The sequence below is a fragment of the Erpetoichthys calabaricus genome, chromosome 1 (genome assembly GCF_900747795.2).
Source record: "Erpetoichthys calabaricus chromosome 1, fErpCal1.3, whole genome shotgun sequence".
NCBI classification, from domain to species: Eukaryota; Metazoa; Chordata; class Cladistia; order Polypteriformes; family Polypteridae; genus Erpetoichthys; species Erpetoichthys calabaricus.
Genome location: NC_041394.2, coordinates 208,236,331 through 208,259,423, shown reverse-complemented (window position 1 = coordinate 208,259,423; position 23,093 = coordinate 208,236,331). Strand labels below are relative to the sequence as shown.

At 36.1% G+C, this 23,093-nt stretch overlaps 1 protein-coding gene across 1 annotated transcript in view; it reads left to right on the top strand.

The window, feature by feature from the left end:
- The window catches only part of LOC114658995 (dedicator of cytokinesis protein 4), a 432,716-nt gene that overhangs the window by 161,073 nt on the left and 248,550 nt on the right, over positions 1–23,093 (top strand). Inside the window, 4 exon segments of the mRNA XM_051928746.1 lie at positions 8,993–9,033; positions 10,460–10,486; positions 10,488–10,516; positions 20,991–21,087. Of these exon segments, the coding sequence (XP_051784706.1) occupies positions 8,993–9,033; positions 10,460–10,486; positions 10,488–10,516; positions 20,991–21,087 (194 nt within the window).

Sequence of the window (23,093 nt, the reverse complement as noted above, 5' to 3'; positions counted from 1 at the left end):
GAACCATGTGCTGGTGACTATGCTAGTGAACTACATACAATATAAACATAAAATAACTTCTTACACTTTTAGTACCTGTGATTCTGAGTAATGTATAATGCATAATATTGCCAAATGAAGTGTGTAACACACTGTGCTTCTCTTTTGATTTGTTAGGTGCTTAGCCTGCACTGTTAGATCATCATCAGACATAAAATGCCAGTGCTGACCACTACAATTCTCAAATAGGCATTTCACAAATTTGTAAACAGATGAAATCTTCAAATATACTTTATTGCAAGGATAATATACTTCAGATTTATAGGAGCTGAATTACTGTGTGAAAGGCTGTTAATAAAGACAGATGTTTCTTGCAAACAAAAGCAGCAAAGTGCCTCATTGTTGTTATGGACTTCGTAGTGTTAGGAAGTCTCCTCATATAAAGATGTCTGTCAATCATCTATTATTCAGAGGATTAAGAAAGTATTAAGACCTCTACACTTTCTGCACTCTTTATTGTGTTCTAGATTGCATTTTAATTGGATAAATTTCCCATCTTTGCTCATTGATCTGCATTTAATTACCCTTAATGACAAACAGAAAACGTTTTAAAAAACTAAATTCTCTAATTTATGTAAGTTTTCAAATCATATGCTTCGGTGCTCCAAATTGTGGTCAGGTATATCACGTTTGGTTAACTTGATTGGAGTCCATCTGTGGCAAATTGAATTGATTGGTCACACTGCATGTCAGGACAAAAACCAAGCTAAGAAGTCCATGGGACTCTCTGTAGACCTCTCACAGATCAAACTGTGGTGAACGGTATGAAAACATCTTTAAAACTTTTGGATGATCTCAGGAGCACAGTGGCCTCAATAATTATGAAATGAAAGAAGTTTAGAATTACATGGACTCTTTCCAGAGTTGGTCGTCCATCCCTACTGAGTAACACAACGAGAAGGGCCTTGGTCAGGGAGGTGACCGAGAATGCAACGGTCACTTGTAACAGAGCTTCAGAAGTCCTGTGCTGAGATGGGAAAACCTGTTGGAAAGACAAACATCTTAGCAGAAACCCATCAATCAGATATTTATGGAAGAGTGGCTAGATGAAAGCTACTCTTGAGTAAAGGGTATATAGCAGTTTAATGGACTCTGAGAGCATAAGGGAAAAGATTCTCTGCTTTGATGAGACAAAAATGGAACTCTGAGTAATTAACTCCAAGTACTACGTCTAATACCTGCCTATAACCTTCCTAATACCATCTCTATGGTGAAGCATGGTGGTTGCAACATCACTCTGTGGGGGTGCTTCTCAGAGGTAAGGACAGGGAGCCTTTTCAGAATTGAGGAAGGACAAATGCAACCATATAAAGAGGGGCCCTTGAAGAAAATCTGTCCTAGAGTACATGTGATGTCAGACTGGGATGATGGCTCGTCTTTCAGAACAACAATGACCCGAAACATATAGCCATGACTACACTGAAGTGGTTTTGGTTCTAGTCTGTTACTGTCCTTGAGTGTCCCAGAACTGAACTGAATAGAATGACTGTGGAGAGATACTCCATATCCAGTTTACTGGAGCTTGAGCAGAAGGATGGCATTAAATGACCAAATCCAGGTGTGCAAAGCTTTGTACCCAAGAAGATTCAAAGCTGTTATTGGTGCCAAAGGAGCTTCTAGAAAGTTCTGAATTAAGGGTCTGAATACTTAAATGATTGAGAGATTTCAGCTTTTGATTTTTAAATTGCAAACCTTTCTGAAAACATGTTTTCCCTTTGTCATTATGAGTTAGCGAGTGGGATAGATGAGCAAACATGGCAAATTTACCCTTTTAAATTAATTAAATAAAATCTACAGCACAGTAAAGTGTACAGAACTTGTAGCAGTCTGAATACTTTCTGAATCTACTGTATATATTGATTTTTGGGGACAGTGTTTGATTTTTGATTTTTTTAGGTAGCTTGATTTCTTTAGGAAAATTATTGTTACATATTTTGGATATCAGACTGTTATTTAAGTATTTCAAATTAAATGCATTGAGTTTGAAATGGAGTAGCAAAAAACACTGTACATCTTGTACAGTGCATCAACTGAAACTACTGTCAAATGACCCGTGACTGATTGATAGTCATTGCAAAACAAATAAACTGCTCAAAGCATAAGTGTCTTTTGTATCTCCATTTTTTGTCAGTGACAAGTAGACAGGCTGTCAGATGTTTTGTTCAGTTCTCTGATTGTAAATCTGAAATGAGGCTGAAATTGCTCCTCTGTTTATCACCAGCTTTGTTTTAAAAGACATTATTTTTGTGATTCACTTTTTCAGGAGGAATATTTACAATAATCAGTGCCTCAGTGAAGTCTTCATTTAAATCCCCCACTCACTCTTTGTTGTGTTTCTCTTTAAGCTTTCTGACATTTTTACCATTAGCGGCATTCAAAGATAGATTGCATGTTGTGTGATATACATTAAATTTGTCAGATTTCTATGTACCTTTGACATATTGTTTTATTTAGTGTCAGTGGATGAACTCATTGACATTTTCATGGCCATCTTTTATTAAAAGTGTTCACAGAGATCAGCAGGAAGCTGATTGTTTTGCCACCGATATCTTATAATTAGCCACCAGTTATATAATTAGTGGTGTGCCTATGACATTAATCAAATGATGGCTGAGCACATTATTCCTACAAGGAATGCTAAAATGTGGTTTGAAAGCCCTATGATGTCACAAGTCAAGAAAAACAATCAATTCTTGCACAGGTTAATATGTAATAAGTTTTTGTTACATTACATTTTCTAAAGAAATGGGCATTACAATTGTTAAGTACCCAGCACCTGATTCAGAAATCACAAAAAACTTGAGTAATTATGCAATTTAGCACTTACTCTGCATGATATAAAGAAACTGGGATACTGTGCTGTGTACATAATATTATACAGTATCGTTCATTTGCATAAAGTCAGTGATAGTGAGTGTCAGCCATGGGGATTTCCTCCTTCAAGGAAATTCAGTCTCTGCATTTTTTTCAAACAACACATCCTTGTCAGCTGTTTCCTTACCATGAGCTGTAACTGCGTCAATGATGTAGTATGATTTAGAAAACAGAATTCTCATGCAAAGAAAAAAATATATTTTGACTTGCCTAACATTACTAAATGATTTCTTTTTCCAATTCTAACTTTGCTTTTTATAAAGTGAGCTTAAGATTGTGTGCAGTGCAGTGAAGTAGTGCGCATTCCAAGGTTGGTTTCAGCCAAGGTAGGCACCAGGCCTGTGCTTTAGATCTGGATTAAACTAGTTTGTGAAAAGCAACTAGTGATCACTAATGGACTCTCCCTGTGTTCAAAGTGCAGAATTAAGATACCTAAGCAGTGTATCAAAATTAGTGATCAGAAGAAATTTACATCAGTGAACATCATTTGACAAAACTGATGAAACAAACTGAAAAGAATTATGTGTTAATATACTGTCATATTAAATGCGGAAATCAGAAAGGGTGTAACAGTCCTGACAAATGTGCTACTACACAGTACCCCTTAAGGCACTTAAAGTTATGTGCACTCATGTAATTGGACACCTCCTTTGACTCAGCCCAACCAATCAGCAACTGACCCAGACAATATCAAACAGGTTTCATTTTGTTTTAAGTGATAGGAGTGGGCACCGTTTATGCTAAAGCTTTCAACCAGTTACCACTCACCCAGTAATACAGTACAACTAATGCAGCTGTGAGGAATAAAAAACAGACATGTTTTGCACCTCACAGACAACAGAGGGAATTGTCGATCTGATGTCTTTCTTGTCTTGCTCAAAAACTAAAAATAAAAGTGCAGAAATTGTGGCTGTACTTACTATACCTAAAAGACACCTGTATACCACCAGCTTCACCAGGCAGCATGTTATTAGTTGTCAGAAAAAAGTGATGAGCTTATAATACTTTGGAAGTGTGAAACTGTGCTGAAAGCCGTCTTGGAGTCATGTGGTTTGTCCTTGCTAGTTGCATCCTGAGATCAGCAACTCGGTCATCACGTTTGATATCCTTTCTGACAAGATATCATGCAGTGTAATACCAGATTTACTGAATACAGTAACACACTTTGGTAACTTTATAAATTGTTTTTCATGTTATATAGTATATTAAATAGCTGTTTCTGTTTTAAATATTAAACTTCACAAGTGTAAATACAAACAAAGACCTCATAAGCTATAAAAATTATACAGCTTTGGTATTCATGTCTAAGCATTTAAAGACTTCACAAGTTTTTCTGTTAAAGTTGTGCAAATTAGTTTGTACAATAGTTGAATGTGTACTCCTTGAGATTATAAAGTGTTTTTCAATAGATATATTTAATTCAGCGGTTCATAAATGCAAAACAAGTATGGCATTACTAATTGGATCTTGCCTTTATACATTGCACAGTATGTGTTTATCTATACACAATTCATATTCCCAAAAAAAGCATTATATTCTTCTGCCATTCTTAATTAGCAATCAAAATAAAGGATATTTTGAGTGTTTTCTCTAGGAAAAAAAGAGATACTGAAATGGTTATTGTTAGTGATGAATTAGCAGTAAGCAACCTTTAATCCTTTAAATATTGCTGTTGCATTAGGTTAAAACATCCACTAAGTCATTATCAATCTGCTGTATCCTGTTCACGTTTGCAAAGGAACTGGAGGCTATCCTGGCATCTTTGGGAAGCAAGGGGCACCAGGCCATCACAGGAGCCCTTCACACATATGCCTGCATCCATACCGTGCCAATTTGCTGTTGCCAATTAACTTAACCTTTGGTACTATATGTGTCTTTGGGGATGTTCGAGAAAAACCAAGGTAACTAATGGTAGAATGTGCAAACACCATTTGGAAAATTTTCTTGTGTCGGATTTGAACTCAGGATGCCAGATCCACGAACCAGCTGCAGTATCTATTGCACCACCTTGTCGGTCTTAGACAATCTAGTCATAAAATGTTATTTTGCAGGATGTCAACAAGAAAGATAAAGATATGCCTCTCCCCCTAATAAATTGGTCAAGAATCCTGTCATTTCAGTTCAAATGCCCAGTATTGTAGGAATGATGCCTTTTCTGTTGACATTCAATGTAGAGGGTTACTGTTACAAAAAATGCACACATTTTGCCCATTTTGACCATACAAATGCTTGAAGAACATGTGGATTATGCGATAAGAGTTATGTGAGAATTTTGTTTACTTTTTCCATGGTCATTTTTCACATCATTTGTCATTGTCCAGATTTAGCCACCACTAATTTTCTTGGTCACTACTTTAAAGTACATGGGGTAAGACATACCTTATATTAAAAAGTATCATTTTGGGTGGAGTATTTCATCAAGATAAGTGCATTTTGGCCCAGAAGTGTTCTAATTCACATAAAATAAATAAAATATTACTCCTATTTCCACAACAAAATTGCTTCAGTGACTCATCTGTTAGTGGTATGACATGATGATTTTAGTAACCTGGGTTTTATTCCTAGCTTCGTCACTTACATGAAGTTTTCACCTTCTCCTTATACTTGTATAGGTTTGCGTGGGGTTACTCCAGTTTTGTCCTAGTTCAAAAAGAGGTTTTTGTTAGATTGACTGCCACTTTACATTTGGCCTCTGTGGATAAATGTGTGTTTGAGCTTGGGCATGTACTGGGATAGATCTAGCATTTCTTTGTACCTTATAACCAAAGCTGCAGGAACAGATTACAGTTAGCCATGATTCTAGTTTCTGCTTCCATTTCTTTGCAGGGGGAAAACCCAATCATGTATCATTTTGTATAATTAGTTTTCAGTTACAAGTTATTTATTTTTAGTTAAAATATGGCAGACTTGTATGAGTAAATCAGTTTAAAGAGTAACATCTGAGTGATGTCACCTGTATCACTGACATGTCTACAGCTCATGGTGAGAAAACAGCTGACAAGGATATGCTGATTTCAGAAAAATGCAGCGATTGAATTTCCTTGAATGAGACAGAGACAATCCATATTTGTCAAAATAGCACAACTTGTGCTAGCGTAGTATGCTAAGTAAAATAAGAGCACGAGTCACAATATTTATTACATGATCAACAATTATTCTGCTCTTCCAAAAATAGGTACATGCAGTAGATGCATTTTCCTTTTGTCAGCTCCAATGTTTTAGTTGTATTTGATCAATTCTAAACTGATCAGCGTAAAGTCTCAGAGTATCTCAAAAACAACTTGTGCAGATCTTTTTTTGTGTCATAATGATTAACTTTTAAATGAATGCTTTCTATTGAAAATCAATGGGCAGTTTTACAGATTTTGTAGAGCAAAAGTAAAGAAACCTGTTCACTTCAAAACCACCCAAAGGATAGGTCATTGGCAGCATAATTTAGTTATTCTTGTTCAAACTATAACTAAACAATTTAGACAAAAATGCATAATGATCTGGAAAAAAATGATTAATTGTCTTAAATTTGAAACATTCTTTATGTCATGTCATTGCTTTTAAATTGTAACTTGAAAGTTCACTTCTCTAAAAATGTTGTAATTTTTTTTAAAATTTCTTCCTGGTAACATGTATTAATTCATATCAACAAAACCAAAACAAGCAAACATAATGTTTAATAAACTAATGAAAATGAAACAATACTGTGTGGAAAAATTGATTGTTTGTAACTGCTGGCTTGATTATGCGAATTTGTTCTGAGAAATGATAAGCTGAAGTGATCCCCCCACCCAGACCGCCATGGGTGAATCTTCTGAATAGTGGATCATTTCATCCGGTCTTATTGGTTGTGGTCTGAATCAGCTGTTCTGGAGTTCTGCATTTAAAGTTCAGCTTTCTTTTTAGTGTTTTGTGATACATTTAGTTGCAGAACAGCTAACTTGTCTTAAACTAATTTTTTCCTGTATATAATTTCATTGTTATGTCACTAGTCTTCTCCATTGGGAAAGGTTTTGAAGTTAAAGTGCAAGCCTGCTGAATAAAGCTCACCTAGGACTCACTATATTACCTATACACGTATGCTTCCCACCTTGCTTTAAATAAATTGCATTCGACTCCCCCCCTCCTAAGACTCCTAAGCAGGTTAAAAAGACTGATGTATGTCGAAATTTCACTCTCCTGTATGATATTTAGTTTTCAGGTTGTGTTAGGTTTTGTTCCTGTCTTCTGACACTGAGATACTGAAACTAGCAACCAGATGTGGTCCATGTTTATATTATGATATCCAAAAATATTTGACTCTCTTCTTGTCCCAGGCATTTTGTGGAAAAGTTTGTCTGATATTGTTTGAGCATCTACAAAGGACCTTCTCTTCTGATAAATTATTTTGTTTCCCTTTTGCCATTTCTACATGAAACTAATATCTACATATCTTATCATATTTTTCATAGCAATCTATTTATCCCACATTATTATTTTGTGCTTCTCAATGTTATTATTTGATTAGAGCACCACATATGTTATTTTCAGTCCCATTGTACTGTCAAACATATTCTAGGGTCGATGTCACGTTTACCAACTGCAGTTTGTGGGTGTCCTTGCCTTGAGGATGTCAGATTACACAATAGGATTCACAAGGAATGATAGATTACATAACTCCCTCATCACTTTTCAGAACAGTTTCAGATTTACTGTTGTGCTGTAAAAGTTTTGCAAGGTTGACAGCTTTTGGCAGCCAATCAATATTTAGCACCTCTGTTCTTTCTCCAATCTGCTGTAGTAAAACAAGGATGAGAATAAAAGCGACATTTGCCCTGGCTCTAAAGTTTCTTGAACTTCTCCTGTGTTTCTCAGTGCTGAACACCCACTTAATTTCTTTAAGCTGCCTTTGTTCATCTCTATTCTGCTTTTTCTTGGAGATTTGATTTGGATCAATAGTTTGTGGGCATTGTATGCATTGAACTTCAACCTCTGGCCGAGTGCTCATTGGTTGTCCACTGTCACATACACAATAGTCTGTTTCTCACAGAACCAAACCTGTTGTAGTTTGTCATGGCTAGTCACAGAACACTACGACTGAGTTGGGGGCTTCATTTACAATATGTTTATGGATATCACTCAATATTCTGCACTTGTCATATTCACTGTTTTCCAATAACCTTAAAAACTACATAAAGTAACCATTTGCCTCCTAAAATAGGTTTTCATTGACTTCTTTGTTACTTGTCATGCAAATTCATTGATGTACATATTGCATCTATATGAAAAATAAGCAATGCATTTAATTAAATTCATGGTAGTTGTTATAATAACCATTTTTAATAATACACATTATCTGTGGTTAATTTTGGAGGCAGCATCACATCACTGTTGAATGGTAAATTGGGAATGACTTTGAATTTTAGTAATTCTTCTGGCAGTAACACAATGCCAGTCTTCTTGATTTAACTGTAAATTATAAGAAAATGAACATTTTTGTAATTTTAAAGTATTAAACAGCCTGTTATTTACAGTGGGGTGGTGTAATAATATAGGTATTGAGAAAACATCCAGATTGCTATTTTATAAACAGTCATTTTGCTTTTGAACAATGTTAATGAAAATACAATCTGAAATAATGGCCTGACATTTATAATGCAGAAACAATGTCACTAAATGCTGTGACATTTTGCATAATCCGCATTTCTTGAATTAAAGCAAAACAGAATAGTGTGTTTTATATCATACTATTAAATAAATACACAATGAGCCATTACATAGGTAAAGCATATACAGTATATAGCTTGTTTTTCCTGCTACATTTTTAAGTGAAGGTATGCATATGGTTCAGTTATTTAATGAAGAAATAGATTAATTTAATGTAAACATAACATATTTATGCTATCTTTAATATAAATGACTTTTACAACATTTCATAAAATTGTCTTTAGTTAGAGGCCATGTATACTGTGTGGTTTAATGGCTGGTTATCAATCATTAAATCAATGTTTATTATACGTATTTTATCTAGTCATAGTGAGGTCCATCACAATTTACTTTTACCATGAAAGCTATATAATTTGATGCAAATATTTGTTTTTGTGTGCAGGCTGGTACAGAGGATTCATTCTGAAGAATCCAAACTGTAAGGTAAGAAATTATTTCATTACACCATGTACTCTTTTCCTTTAATGGCATCTTTTCATGGATGGGTTCAGTCATTCACTTGCTGCTTATGTGGAGTTCACACATATGCTTAGGGTTTTGTCTGAGTACAGTAATTGGTCAGTGTGGATGTGAGCCCAAGGTTGATTTCTGCCTTATACTCAGTACTGTCAATTTAGAATTTCCCTCTCCATCTCTGTAAAATGATTAAGAGAGTTTAGTAAGTGTACGGGAGGAAGAACGGGAGAAGAGCATGGGCTGACCTCTCGGGTCTGGCACCTCATTTGCCGTTTTCAACTCCCAGCCCATAAAATATACAGAAAAATGCAAAAATGTATTCACCATACTGTAGAACAGGCATGGACATTCGTATAAAAAAAGTTATTCAGTTGCAAAAAGAGATACACCCCTGTGTGCATCTCAAGCCTACACAAGCTAAAGCTGTCACCTGCCTTTATTCCAGTCAAAGGTGAGCGGCAGGGCTAAAGCAAGTGCTGTTTTTTGAATCGAGAATCATTAGTGAAGCACATGCTCAAAGATATGAGTATGTACATCGATGGCAAGTAGTAACTTGCCCAGAAGTACTGCACAAGATGACTGCTTTCATTCAAGGAGCTTTGAGCTCTTCATCAGGAGTTTGCATCTGAAGTGTCTCCTGTAAATGTGTCCCCGATGGCTGAACATTTACGTTAACGCTACTGATGACTGACCAATCAAAACACAGTGCTCACTAAAGCCCATCCTCTCAGCATTGACAGATAAAAATGACAATTTTCATTTCAAGGTGCATTTCATGCTGCATGAAATAAGGAAATGAAGAAATAACATTTATTTAATTTATTAAATGTATTTCAGACTCATTTATTTACAATTTTATGTATTTACTTTATTTTTAAAAGTATTTTTCCATGCACAGAGATTGCATAGCCCCTTGTACATTCTTTGTGGACTTTGCTTATCCTCTGCATGCATGCACTACCCAGCCAAAAACTCACTGCCATCTTTTTGCTACTCCACATAAAATTTTTCTGGTCTGCCTCCGAAGAAGAGATGTACAGAAAATTCTAAAATTCTAAAGTTCTACATGCTTAAGTCAATACTGTCTTTTTCACAAGAACGTATAATATACAATACTAAATGGATGTTGTTCCTTTATGTGTGATACTTTTTAACTAAACTCATCTGATCATGTCATATATGGTGGGAGTAGTGAGCATGGAAGTGGCATAAGGAGATATAGTAATCTGATGTCATCAGTTAGAAGCCCTGATATTCTTGATATTCTTTTAATGAATGTAGTATTAAGAGAAACTGAGACAACTGATGGTGTGTTAAAAGTAATCTAATATAGAAGAAAAGCTAGTTTTTGCATGATTGCTTTTTTGATGTATGATTTTTTTGTCTGTTTTAGGGAATTTTTCCTGCTTGCTATATACACTTTGAAAAATGCTAATGTCAAAAACAAAGGGTAAGTGATGTGCTTCATATACTAACCTAACAGAGAGTTATATATTAATATTACGTTAAAAGATCATTCACACAGAATTGGCACACACTTATTTATCAGCAGTCATGTAGTTATTGATGAGGGTGAATAATAAATGTTAAGAGCGACACACTCTATAGATTTAGGCTGTTTGCTGTCATTGTTAGTGCTTATTATATACTGTATATCAACCATTCTTGTTGATTTGTAAAAATTTTAGATGTTATATTTTAAAATGCAATTTGCCCAGTTACTAATGTTACTTTTCTTATAAAAAATCTATCTACTCTGCAAAGTACTCTGATTTTGAAAATAATCCAAAGCGCCTTATTAAGAACTGTGCAACACATGGCACATGCTCTGTGTTTCCAGTGCGTGTTAGTCTGTATTATGTATATAGTTATTTTATTGTTTCATTTGCTCCTGTTGCTGGATTTGTTTTTGCCCCCGGGTTTTTAATAAATTAAAAAAAATATATATCATTCCAGTAGTCCACATGTATTGTAGAAAATCCAGATTTTATATTTAAATGTCTTGGCACAGATTGTAATCCCTATATATTTCTAGAAATGGATAGGAGGGGAAGTATTGAAGAATTTTATTAAAAACTGATAGCTTCTTTTGTTGTGTTTAAAATAGTTGAATTTTACAGAAAAATGGGCCTCCTGAAAACACTATTACACAATCAGAGCAAGAGGCAAAATATTTTTTGTGACTCCTGAATCCTTTTAAAAGGTGTTCAAGACAACTCGGTAAAATACAGAGACCAAGTTTCATGGAGGAGATGTGATTTTACAGGATATAAAGGGTAGTATATCACCCTTTATTTTTTAAGCCTAAATTATTAGAGGATGTGCCTCCCAATACATTTATAAAGAATATGGAAATTCAGTTAGGCTACATGTCATAGTGTTGATTGCTACTTTCTTACACTTCCATCGAATTGTGTAGAGCTTGTATGTTGCCCTCTGTGTTCAAGTGATTTTTTCCCCAATTTATTGTGGTTTTCTCCTATATTCCAGAGATATACATATTACTGTCCATATTTCTTTTTCTTTCCTCTACCCTGTGCTGCAGACTTTGGTTACCTACAGTGCTCTGATGGAAAAATAGTGGGTTTCAAAAATGAATTGATGGCAGTCCTCCTGAGTCTCTTGCTATTGTTAGATCTTAGAGAGTCAATGCATAATAATTTGAATTGCTTGTTGTCAGGTAGAACACATTTGTTCACAGATCTTTTTGGGTAGCCCAGTGATTGTTTAAGCAAACATAAAAATATAACAAACAGTGACTGATGACATCATGTGCAGAGTGAACCAGTGATTAATGAAAGAGAAAAGCTTTATAAATAAAGTGAAACTGGGTAAGGGACACCCATACTAAAGTGAAGGTTAACCTGCAAATCTTATGCCATGCCTAAGCAAAAGTGAACATAGTGACAAGACACAAGGTGATCATCTTGCATGATCAAGTTATCACTCTCAAGTAGAGGTTTGTGGCTGTCCAATCTCTTCTACAGTAGCACAAACAAAAAGGCAAGGTTTAGGACAGGAAATGCAGCGGAAGGTATTATATAAATTAAATGTATTATTATTATTATTTAGGCCACAAAAACTGAGTACTGCAGTACATCAAGCTTTTACTTTCCCTTAAAATCAGGTAATGTCCATCACCCCTATCACCTCAGAACTTGCAGAAACCACTGGGATCCTGGAACACCCATCTACAGTATGGAGAAGTCTTATCAGATGTGGTCTTACAGGAGGAGTTGTGGCCAAAAAAGCCATTCAGGACTCCTGAATGAGAAAAGACAGGCTTCAAATCTGGTGACTCTGAAGGATGTGCAGCGTGTGCTAAAGAAAGCTGAGTGAAGGAAAGGAAGCTTACAAAGCTAAAATAAAAAACTAACTTACTCAGAGTAACATAAAGAATGTCTGAAATGGACTTGATATATTTAGTTGACTCAAGTAACCAGGGCTCAGGTGCTAGAAGGGGATGTGGACAAAGCTAATGCCTGAACCAATTTTTAATATTTCCCAACCTAGTTTATGACCGCAGTTTATGAGACTCAAAGGCAACTGGAACACCACAAGGAACAGTCCTGTCTCCTATCCTTCATTCTGTACAACTGTAAATTCTGTACAACACTGACTATAAATATAACTAACAGGTCATGTCACTTACCAGAAATTCTCAGATGATTCTGCACTTACGGGGTGTATTGATATGTTCAGTCTCTATTCAAGGAGTGGAATGTGGTCCAGTCCTACAGTGCCTTGGGGGTCCACATAAGTGACAGGTTGGACTGGTCTCGTAACACAGAGGAACTATATAAGAAAGGCAGAGCAGGCTCTTTTTCCATAGAAGACTGTGTTCCTTTAATATGGAACAAGACATACTTTCATATCTTCTATAACTTTGTGATGAGCCAGTGTGATTTTCCTATGCTGTTTTGTGCTGGGGCTGGTAACATCATGGCAAGAAGGCCTACCGATCAACAGCCAAATTAAATGGGCAGTTTCAGATATAGGATACTCTCTGGACCCCTTGGAGGTAGTAGGGGTACGAGAGAATTAAAACAAAACTGAGTATCATTATGAACAATGCTACACATCCTCTCTCTGACTCACCAACACTGAGGACTTTCAACCAACGTATTATTCAGCAGAATTATGTCAAGAAACTCTACTGGGGCTCCTTTACACCAGCAGCAATATGTCTGTATAATGCCTCACTGTGGACTGTGATAGCCAAGTCAGAAGTTTTCTTTCTTTTTAATTTTCTTGCTTTATAATCATTCTGATATGAGTTCACACCAAAGTGTGTGTGCATATTTATTTATCTACCTATTTAGTATTTATTTATTTAAAGAGCTTCCGTAAAAAAAAAAACAATTCCACAATAAAGTTCAATCTCTTCCTCTAAGATGGAAATAAAGCCAAATGACTCTTCTATGCACCAAAACTCTAAAGGACAGGGATACAGAAAATTGGAATCAGCTTCACTGGACTGATGAGTCAAATTTGAATAGAAGGCTGTTTGTCCACTGAAGGGCTCATGACCTGGGTAAATTGTTCTCAGGCATCAGTGAAGCACAGCGGATGTTTATGAATTGGTGATTTGAATACAACTGATGGCCTTTTCACTACTGAGAAATAAATTCAGATTCTTGTCCATCATGTGGTACCATTAGAACAGTGTCTGATCAGGTCCCCAACTCCCTCTCTGCAGCGTGAAAAACAACCCGAACACATGGCCAAAATCATAAAAAACTATCTGCAGTGAAAAGAGGTACAGGGAATCCTACAACAGATGGGAATGCCCCCACCTGATCTCGGCATCATCAAGCCATTCTGGGGGTTAATTGCAGTGAAAGAAGCAAGTAAATGGCAAAGTTGCAGTTTAACTGTGGCAGTTTCTCTGAAGAGTCTTCGAACAAACTTTGATGCATGCAAGTTGACCTAAAAGAATTCAAAAGGCAGTCACACCAAATATTGATTTAATTGATGCTTGTTCTGTTTATTGCACTTCCTGATTAATAAAAGCTATTGAAAGTAGTACTTGGAAAGCATGCCACTTTACAGCATTTTACACAGGTACTGTATATATAGTATGTTTTCATGACTATTTTATATGTATGTAGTATGTATATATGGGGCAGGCACAGTGGTAGCGCTGCTGCCTCACAGTAAGGAGACCTGGGTTTCGCTTCCCGGGTCCTCCCTGCAGGAGTTTGCATGTTCTCCCTGTGTCTGCATGGGTTTCCTCCGGGTGCTCCGGTTTTTCCTCCCACAGTCCAAAGACATGCAGGTTAGGTGCGATTGGCAATCCTGAATTGTCCCTAGTGTGTGCTTGGTGTGTGTGTGCACCCTGTGTTGGCTGGATTGGCTCCAGCAGACACCCGGGACTATATAATATATATATATATACAGTAGTATATATGTACAGTATATACATATACAGATAGAATATATATTATATAATGTATATAATGTATATGTATATATATATAATGTATATGTATTTATTTAAAACATACACAACTATATACCATGATTTTATTAAGATTTCCTGATTAGTAAACCTTGCATTCCAAACTAAATACAGTGCTAATGATGACTGATTGTTCAGTAATTTTACCTCTTACTAGATATGCTCTTATTTACTTGTAAATCCTCAAAAATGGATGTGTCACTACTAGAATGTTTGTTTGTAGATGCACTGATACTGATTACAGTGCATAAAAAGCCAGTCATCAACTTGGGGCAAATGTGTAGTACATACTTTAATAAAAAAATGCCTAAAATAACATACATACACAAAAAATTAAAAATAAATGCATACTTGCATACAGCATGTAAATTCTCAAACTTGCTTAATCTAAATCTGGGTTGTGTGGGCCAGAGTCTACCTTGGCAGGGTGAAATTAAAAGCTTTATGACACAGTGATTAGTGAGGTAGGCCTAACTGCTCATGAGTTAAGGGTTCAAATTCTGAACCAGACATGGACAGAATATGGACTATATGGACTTTGCACACTCTCCATGTGCCGTGGTTTATCTCCAGACATTTTTTTAATTTTATTTTTGCCTTTATATAGCTGCTTTATAGCTTCCATCATGTATAGCCTTATTTGCAAGTGGACAGCTGCTTTAAGCAAATAGACTTACTAGCTTAGCATAAGTAGACTAAACAGTTACACTACACCTATGCCAATCACCAAAACAGGTGCCCGCTCACCTTGCTGCTTTTCATTGGAGGCATCCCCCATCTGCTGCTAACCCCTGTGGAAATATAGTATGTCAATCACCCACATCAAGTGATCTTATTAGCACTCTGAATGTATTATCATGGAGATCCCTATGTTAGTTATTTTGGTTTGCCTGTGCTATTTACTGTTATCTATATTGTTTAAATGAGTGTTAGGTATCTGCTTTATAGCACCCTATGTGTACAGCTTTATCTTCACATGGACAGTTGCCTCAAGCAAAGAGACTTACTAGCTCCACACAAGCAGACCAAGAAGTTTTCTTCAGACCTGAGCCATGCCTGTGCCAATCACCAAAGCAGGTGCCCCGCTCACCACGCTTCTCAGGTGCAAACCCCCTGTGAGAATATTTCTAACAATCTGTTTAAGATTCTAAAGAATGATCTAAAAGATTAAAGGTTCAAGTCAGTAAAGATGCAGAAATTAAAATCAAAGTGTGCCACTCATTAAAAATATACAAAAAGATGTGTTTAAAAATGGGATTTAGAGTCCAGAGTTTAAACACTTAAAGAAGCTCTGATTAAATAAAGTCAGAAGGTTCAGGGTTTCTAATTGCTGGCTGATTACTCAGGTATCCTTATTAACAACAGGGTTAATCAGTGTTAGTTTCTTTGATATCCCATCTGAACTACAGATTCAGTTTTGGATTGTAAACTGCTTAGTTCATTCTTGTGAGTTTGAACATTAAAATCTTCATATGGCTTGTTTTTTCTGCCATATTTACTCCTGTATTCCAAATATATGCTTGTTAGGATAATGGTAGCTACCTATGACAGACGGGCAGGTGAATACATGGGTATTCCATGCAGGAGATTAGTAATTCCATCCAGAGATGGGTCTTGCTTTACTCCCTGGGTGCAGGATATGACTCTGAACTCTAAGCAGATTACCAGAATATGGATAATAGATCAGCATACAACTGTGCACCCATGTCCACTTCAGCATCACATATTAACAGAGAACTTCTGTAAAAAAATCTGATTATATGAAATGAATAAAACTAAATTATTTTATTTTATTTTCAGGGAATTAAAAACCGAAAAAAAAAAACTTATTAAAAATTGGAAGCAAATCATTGCCTGTGGGTCTAAATATTATTTACAGAATACATGAGATGAGGTGGATTTTTCTTCCATACCAAGTTTTACATGGGAAAATTAAACTTCCTTTTCTACTAAATTAGCTGTTAATTACCGACTCAATTTCATCTTTCACTCACAGTTTTAACTTTTCCTACCTCACCCAAGAATCCCCCAACCATAAATATGCCTTTGTTTAAAATGTTACTGCACTAGATAGGTTATATGTATACTGTAGATTATCCACAGTTAATACAGTGATGCTAGTGTTTGTGGGGGACTTAAACATAGCAGCCTTTTTCTATGTAGTACATTTCACAGAAGTCTCCCAGCTGTTATCTACTGACAGATTTGACTAGATCTGGGAACCTCCAGCCCAATAGTACTTGATTTATTCTTTATGCAACAAATACTGGTAGCACACCTGCAGTATCTATGGCATTATAGTCCAGTGGTTTAATAAAAGGATGTTTTTTTTTATTTTTCTGGTCCAGATCCTTAGAAATCCACAAACATTTTCCCATTTGCTTTGACAAAAATGTGCATCCATCTTTCAGATTTTTTTTATTCTTTTGATCTGCGTGGAAGAAATGAAAATGTTTAGTTTGCGAATGTGTTGCTTCATCTTTGCTTTATGTGCTTATTTTAATCAACAACTGTTCCATGAAAGCTGCTATAATAATGTTTAATTGCACCCTAGACATCCATTAATTGTTTTAACTTGTAGAGCCAAATCTTACCAATGCAATAACTACACATTTCTCTTGGCAAGGCTTAATTGGAATTAGAATATCCACCTCCATATCAAACAGTGTTATAATTTGTGCCCACTCTAGTCTACCAATATTAGATTGCCCTGTGAAATCAAGTCAGTACTAATCTTTGAATGCATCTTTGTATGATATCTTAATATATTTGTGGGTTGTCTTTCTGTATTTTTATGTAGGAGTTGAGCTAATTTAAGGGTATCCTGTGATAATGCATAAAATCAGCTTTTAGTAAGTTAATTACCATGTTCTAAGATGCAGAAAGACAAGTTGCTGTTTAAAAAATGAGTACTGCACTTTAGAGGTTGGAGGGGGCAGCAGGTGAAGTAAAGACTAGGTGTGAGTGGTTTGAGGACTTTGTAGATTGTAAAAATAGTTTTTCTTTTTCTTTTTTTTTTTTGGGATGAAAAGCTAAAGAAGACACTCTAATATAGACCAGTGGAAAAATTATGTTTTTTGTGTTTAATTACAGCAAACTGAGTCTATGAGTAAGCTTTGTTAGTCGTCAGCTAACTGAATTCTTAGATTAATTATATTGCAGAAATATACAGATATTAGCAGCTACAAAAGTGTTTTCTGAGCCTCCAGAAAGTCTGCATCGTGCAGGAAGCATGCCAGGTCTATGGCCATATTTGTGAATGGTGTTGACATTTCAAAATGATGGTGTTTCCAGCTCTCTAAAAGAGACAAACCATTTAATCAGAGCAATTGCACTGTAACAGTATTTTGCTTTACCACATCTTTCTTTTAATAATGTAACATAGGTTTGCTGTGGCCATGTACTGAATCTGCTCAGAATAATCAAAGACAGCAAATCATCTTTAGTCTGATGCACTACTCTTGTACCTGCTGCCTCAGGGGTCCAGCATCCTAAGTTCGAATTCCATGCCTGATTGGTGTCTGTGTGGAGTTGGTATGTTCGTCTCTCCTAGGAGTTACAAACTGGCTTCCTGACTTCTGTCTGCGTGTGTGGATGAGTGGGTCCTGTGTTGGACTGATGCCCTGTCCAGTGAAATTTTCCAGCCTTGCATCCAGTGTTTCAAGAACAGGATAGATGTATATTTTGACTTTTTTTTTTTTTTAAAGTTTTAATGTACACTGAAGTGTGTATGTGTCACTAAGTACTTAACTTGTTGCCCCATACAAAACAGCTATTCTCTGTAATATTACTTATTTTGTTTTGTTTCTATTTAACAATGTTTTGTGACTACCATGTAGCTACACAAGTATGGTGACTGGAGAAAATAACACAGTGTAACACGCTAAGTCAAACCAAATTAAACAAAACTGTACATTTTCTTGCTTGTGTAGATTTACAGCTGTACTCTGTGTTAATGTGTTTAAAGTTATGATCTTTGTTATTAAGCCTTTTCTTTTCACATCCTTCTTTTCAGTAAGACTTTTCCTTTAATATCATTAGTTTGTATTTTTTCTCTTCCTTTGGCCTTATCATATTTTGCAGGAATAATGGCTGCTACGTTAATTCAAAGGTTTGACAAAATGGTGTGGAGTTACTAGCAAAACTGACAATGCATACTTCATATTGTAGAATGTCCGATCATGGCAGAACCACTTCAATGTTTTTCTGAATTCTTCCAGTCAGAGCTTTAGATTTAGATTTGGATTTTTAGATAGAACTTTATTTCTTAGCAGGGTTAAATTTGGCTTTTTACAGAAGCTCTTTAAATAAATAAATACATACATATGTAGATATATATATACAGTACATACTCAAACACCTATGGTCTGAACACACACCATAATGACTAAAGAGAAAGACAACTTCTGACTTGGCTGTCACATTGTGGCAGCTACAGAAGAATAACACTGCTCTCAGTGCCGGGTGAGATCCTTTCAAGGGTCATCCTGAATACAATCCGTTATCACTTGCTCACCCTTCAGTGACCAGAACAATGTGGTTTTACCCCTAAGAAGTCTACCATCGACCACATCCTGGCACTGTGGGTTATTCTTGTTTGCGCTCAATAAGAACACCTGAGTTTCTTTTTAGCCTTTGTCGATTTTCATAAAGCATTCAACTCTTTTGATCAAGCTGCCTTGTGGGACACTTTAATACTTCACAGGATCTTTCGAAGTTGCTGGATATCATGGCCAGCCTGTACACTAGTACTGTGACTGCAGTGCAGAGTGGAGGCAGAACCTCTGTGTTTTTCCCAGTTGATTCTGGGGTTTGTTAGGGTTGTGTTCTTGCTCTTACTCTGTTCAATGCTTGCATTCGCTGGGTGTTGGGCAGGGTGGCTGTAGGGGCATCTGTTGGTGAAGAAAGATTCACTGATCTTGACTTTGCCGATGATGCTGTGATTTTTGCAGAGTCAATGGAGGCTCTGATTGGAGCTCTTGAGAGACTAAGCAAGGAGTCTGAGTGTTGGGGCTTGTGTGTGTCCTGGATATAAACTAAGATCCAGGACTTTAATGAACTCTTGGGCATAGGCATCACCAGTATATCTGTCTGCAGAGAGAATGTCCACCTCGTTGAGAGGTTTACTTACCTTGGCAGCAACATTCATATGAAGTCAGTTGATAGGTTTGGAGAGCATGGTGGATCAGGAGGTCGTTGCAACGGGGTGTATGGCACCAGATATCTCTGCACAAGGATGAAGGTCCAAGTCTTTAGAGCCTTGGTGCTTCCTATTTTGCTATATGGTTGTGAGCCATGGATGCTATCCAGTGACCTAAGATGAAGACTGGACTCCTTTGGTACTGTGTCTCTTTGGTGAATCCTTCTGTACCACTAGTTTGACTTTGTGTCAGATGAGCGGTTGCTCACGGAGACACGAATGAGGCACATTGCCTGCATTGTGAGGGAGCATCAGTTATGGGACTACAGCAATGTGGCACAGTTCCCCAAGGGTGATCCTGCTTACAGGATCCCAATTGTTGAGGACCCAAGCGGCTGGCCCAGGACAAGGGGACACCCATGTAACACCTGGTGGTGCCAGATTGATGGTCATTTCTGGAGGGTGCAACTGGATTTCGTGTCTGCCTGGGTGGCTGCTAACTGGGATCCCGAGCTGTTTCATCATGTGGTGGGTGTGACAACGCATTGTACCAGTGTGTGCTCCCCAACCTGACCTGACATAAGTCTTGTAAGGAAGAAATATTGTTTTCTAGTATATTACTCTGCCCTTTCTTATATAGTTTCTCTGTGTTACAAGACCAGGCCAACCTGACTATAATGTGGACCCTCAAGTACTTGTAGGAGTGAACCACCTCTACAACCACTTCTTGAGTAGTGACCGGACTTAGAGGCTCTTTGGTGTGACAAAAGTCAATAACCAGATTTTTGTTTTTGGACATGGAAATTATATGCTTAAAGTACAAGTCTTTGATGAATACTAGTACATTGGATATTGTTTTTTTATCTTTGGAAAACTAGTTACCTATGGAGAAATATTTTTAGACAAAATCAAATGAATGAATATGCAAAAAATAGTTATTGTGAAATGTGACAACAAATAATTACTATATTTATATGTGAGCATGAACAGTTAAATTTGTTGCAAACTATTAGCATTTTATTGCTCATAGTAGGTACCCGTGAAGCTTAAAACATACAGTATGTAAATTTGATTCTTTTAAAAGTCTGGTATTCAGAGATGTTGGTGTTGAAGTTGTAAATATCAAGGGCTGTTCCATCCAAAAATACAATCCTAGATATTGCTGACTCCGTATACTTCCAATTCTTACTATGTTTATGAGTTTAGTAAATTGTGGCTTCATTCTGAAATGTTGTTGTTTTTGACATTTTTAATTATAGTCTTTGCACAGATTAGCATACTCTTCACATGACTAAACTGTCATGTTATTTACATCTATTATAGGCAATTTGAAACCGTCATTCCAACTGAAGACTCTGTCATTACAGAAATGACCTCAACACTTAGAGACTGGGGCACAATGTGGAAACAGCTCTATGTGGTAGTAAAAAAAAATATTTTTTCTAGTACATTGTTTTAATTTGCACCTTTAGCTAATAGCAGCCAGAACATCAAGAATAACTATAATTTTACTCACGAGAGACATGTACTTTAATACAAGACCAGTAATTGAAATAATGCCTTTGTCTTTTTATTAATCTTAATGTTTATGATAAAAGTTGAAACAAGTAAAAATTATCTCTGGTGTAAAATAAAAATATGGAAAACTGGTTAATTTAGTGAAAAGCACACTGTAATCACTTACTGTAAGTGACCATTCAGTTAAGGGCCGAAGCCTATTAGCTTTTGGAATATTTTCTAACTTCCTGGCTGGGACATGTTTTTTTAAATATTCATGTTTTCACTTAGTGTTTTTTAAAATATCCTCCTCAGCTAGGCAGAAGGTTTTTATTTGCTGTGTTGTGTGTGCTCCATATTTGGCTAATCAGCGCTTTGTTGTAGGGACCTGCTTATCACCAATCATTTACTAAGTTATTCCTTACTATTTGTCTGCCTAGTATATGGCAATTTCTTCATAGTGAAATAATTTGTATAAACAAATAAAATAAAATGATATCACTTCTAAAGTGACCATTTGCCAGCACTGTGGTTTAACATATTTACACACATATCCACATAATAGGTAATCTTGATTTCTTTCAGTTATTTCTGTTACCTTGCTATATCTTTACAATACAAAGGTTAGACTTTCAAACTTTAGCTTTTAAGTCATTATCCCAGTGGAGCTATACTATACAGTATGCATGCATAATTCATTAACAGATTTCTTCCAAGCTCTTGAATGTTTTATGCATCTTCAGTAGGATTAAATTATGTTTTAATGATTGTTAAAAAATCTGGGAGTAGCTAGCAGCTCTAGTCCAGAGATTTTGATAAGTATGTTAACCCTATTTATGTATTTTATGTAAGTATGTTATTAGAAGAAACAAATGGAAACAGGAAGAAGGGCATTTTATTTGAAGCATAAAAAAATTATTTTCTATAAACTATCCACTAGACACCTTCCTGTACTCTAGAGATTAATCCTTTGCAAAATTACTCCAAAACAGTAAGATAATCTTATTTTTAAAAAAGCAAAATTTAGAAGAGAAAACTATTGGGCATGTGGTAAAATATAGCGGGCTAGTAGTGAGACTACCGATGGAGCAGATCACATCTGTTCCATTTTTCCACTACCATTAAACCTGGTTTGTGTTTTATTTGCACTACCTTTTTCTTTGTGAGATCTTAGGAATCAGCCTTTAATATATTATAGCTCCCTTCACCTGTGGTTAGTATTCATGGTTATCTGGAGGGACCTGTAATGAATCTGTATCACTATTGTGCTCAATGTGTGGTGTCAGGCTGTGCTACACTTTGAATCCACTCACACCAGCAGACCCACAATGTAATACCTTTCACAATAATAAACAAACATAATTTTGGGTTGGTAGAATATATATGTTATATTTCAACAGTAACACGTTCAGTACAGTCCATCTATACACTCATGTGCTCACTATGCCATTTCATCACATGGGAATATCGCCTGGACTTTTCTAAACCAAAATTGTCAGTGCTATTTAGATAGATAGATAGATAGATAGATAGATAGATAGATAGATAGATAGATAGATAGATAGATAGATAGATAGATAGATAGATAGATAGATAGATAGATAGATAGATAGATAGATAGATAGATACTTTATTAATCCCAAGGGGAAATTCACATTCTCTAGCAGCAGCATACTGATACAATAAACAATATTAAATTAAAGATTGATAACAATGCAGGTAAAAAACAGACAATAACTTTGTATAATGTTAAATGTTAACGTTTACCCCCCCCCCCCGGGTGGAATTGAAGGGTTGCATAGTTTGGGGGAGGAACGATCTCCTCAATCTGTCAGTGGAGCAGGACAGTGGCAGCAGTCTGTCGCTGAAGCTGCTCTTCTGTCTGGAGATGATACTATTTAGTGGATGCAGTGGATTCTCCATAATTGA